At 39.0% G+C, this 2,517-nt stretch overlaps 1 protein-coding gene across 1 annotated transcript; it reads right to left on the bottom strand.

Moving 5' to 3' along the window:
- Positions 1–1,314: 1,314 nt before the first annotated feature.
- Positions 1,315–1,890, bottom strand: LOC101680174 (SCAN domain-containing protein 1-like). The gene has a single exon (XM_004779706.3). The coding sequence runs from the start codon at positions 1,888–1,890 to the stop codon at positions 1,438–1,440; it is 453 nt and encodes a 150-aa protein (XP_004779763.1). The 3' UTR covers positions 1,315–1,437.
- Between the last annotated feature and the right edge of the window lie 627 nt (positions 1,891–2,517).

Below are 2,517 nucleotides of genomic sequence, written 5' to 3'. Positions count from 1 at the left end.
TGGTGAGTTCCTGTGGATGATTTTCCCCAACACCTTCTGAGGTGATTTCCAGCAAGAGTGCCACCAGCTCAGCACCTTTCCTTATCACCTGGCTTCAAAGCCTTAATGAATTTCTCTATCATCCAGTGAACCAGAGCTGCTCCCTCTCCAACAAAGTTCAGTACTCAGCATTCTTTGTTCTTTCTTTGGACTTCTGATCTGTCTTTTCCTTGGTGCAGTATTTCAGCCCGTGAGTAGTGTCTGCTCCATAGTCCTGTTACTCTTACATTTTTTTAGAGTTCTTTTTATTCTGTATTAACTAATCTCACTTGGGAGCCTGAATGGCTCAGTTGGTTAAGAGTCTGCCGTTGGCTCAGATCATGATCCTGGGGCCCTGGGATGGAGCCCTGCATCAGGCTCCTTGCTCAGTGGGGAGCCTGCTTTTTCCTCTGCCACTCCCACTGTTTCTCCCCCTGCTTATGCATGGTCTCTCTATCTCAAATAAAAAAATAAAATTAAAAAAAGTCTAAAATAAATAAATAAATATCTCATTATCCCCATCTCCTGTTTTTGTTTATAATACTTTATATTAAACTTTTCCTCTTCAAATTATAATGTAGTTTTGATCCCCTGAGTGTACCTTGCCTGATAGAAACTTACACTTTCTCAGTTTCTTTGATTTTGGACATTATATTCAAAGAAACCCATAATTAACACTAACGCTTTAAAGCATTCTTGCTTTCACATCTTTTATAGCATACCCTAGTTTATGTCTCTTTTTGGTTAGCAAACTTTCTCTTGAATGGTTTTCAGTTTAGGGCTCTTGCCTAGCAAAACTTCGAGGTTGTATATACATACAAATATTTTTTATGTTCTCACATTTGAGTCATGATTTTCTTGGACATAAAATTCATTATTTTTTATGTTCTGATTTTTTATTTATTTATTTTTTGTATATAAAATTCTTTTTTTTTTTTTTTTTTTGTAAGCACTAAACTTTTAATAGTTCAAGGACATCTAAGATGAGTTATTGGTGGGGTTACAGAAGCTTCTATTCATGCCACCACAGCAAGAATCAAAAATTCTGAAAGTTGAAGCAATTACCTCTTTGGATATATAACAATATATTAAGGCATGTCAGAAAGTGCAAAATAGGAGGCATTCAGCAGAGCAAGAACAAGCAACAGGCTGATTGTCCTAACAGGAGGGTCCTAACAGAAGCTCTTTTTGGAGCTCAGTCCCAGGAATTAGAGCCGCCTCCACCAGAGAGAGGTCCAAACATGGGTTCTGATGTGTTCTTATTACAACTAGTCAAAGGCAAGCCGAAAGAAAAACAAAAACAAAGACAAAAAAAACCCCGAGGTTCACATTTCTCCATGACTGTTGTTGGTTTCTGCAACAAAGAGAACAGTTGGTTACTTCTCACGTGTAGGCTGAGCAAGAACCCTGTGGCAGGATTTAGCCAGTGATTCTGACCCCAGGCTGACATCTCTGGGCCCGAGCTCTGAGCTCTTGGGGCAGGAGAACCTGGAGCTGCTCCTGTACCAGCATCTCCACAGTCTGCTCCTTTGTGTGAATATTGGATCTCAGCCACTGTCTGGCAAGCTCCTGCAGATGTCTGAAGACATCCCTGGGCCCAGCTCCATTTTCATAGTGGAATTTCCGGAACCTCTGCCTGGAGGCTGCCGCGTTGGGAGGATTCCTTTGTGGCATGGTCTCAAGGTCTTCGAGAGAGTCTTCGTCAAGACTCACTTGTGGAAGCCCAGATGGCTCTCGTGGAGCCTGGACCCAGGGAGCTGGTATTAGGACAACTTCTGGCTCCTCAGACATCATCTCATTTGATGATGACCTCATTTTACCATTCTGGACTTCTCTATTTCTTTGTGCCTCTAGGTACCCTTCAGTCTCCATTCTGGAACTCTGGAAAAGAAGGTTGAAGTCTCCTGTGCAGGTGCCACCTTGGGGGGGGGGGGGGAACGGGGGCGTATATAAAATTCTTGTATATAAACGGGAATGTATATAAAATTCTTGATGTGAAATGTTTCCTTAGTGCCTCAAACTATTTCTCCATTGTATTCTTGTATCCAGTGTTGTTGTTGAGAACTTGTACTTAATCTTTGTTTCTGGAATCATTTAGAATTTTTCTTTATCTTACACATTTAAAAAAGTTTAGTATGTATCCAGGTTTGTGTTTCTTTAATTTCTCTTATGTAGTTATTTATACTTTTTTGATCCTGGGAAATTTATTTCCATTATTTCTTCTTATTTTTTTCCTTTTCACTTTTACTTTCATCTCACCTGGGAAATCTAAGATGTAGATGCTCATCTTTTACTTCAGTCTTTCATATTACGTAACTTTCCTTTTATATTTTCTATGTATTTATTTCAACTTTTCTGCTACTTTTTGCAAAGTTCCTCAACTTCATCTTCAAGCTCATTATTTTGTTCTTCAGTTTATACATCAGAGTATTTAGCTCATAAGTATCAAATAATGTATTCATATCTAATATTCCCACTTTTTGTGTTATGATTTCTAGT

This window comes from Mustela putorius, unplaced genomic scaffold, assembly GCF_011764305.1.
Source record: "Mustela putorius furo isolate JIRA1106 unplaced genomic scaffold, ASM1176430v1.1 tig00537227_pilon_pilon_pilon, whole genome shotgun sequence".
Taxonomy (NCBI): domain Eukaryota; kingdom Metazoa; phylum Chordata; class Mammalia; order Carnivora; family Mustelidae; genus Mustela; species Mustela putorius.
This window is presented reverse-complemented; position numbering and strand designations above follow the sequence as displayed.

Bases quoted from the DNA above. Each gene is read 5' to 3' on its own strand.
- LOC101680174 (XM_004779706.3), bottom strand. From the start codon at position 1,890: ATGGAGACTGAAGGGTACCTAGAGGCACAAAGAAATAGAGAAGTCCAG.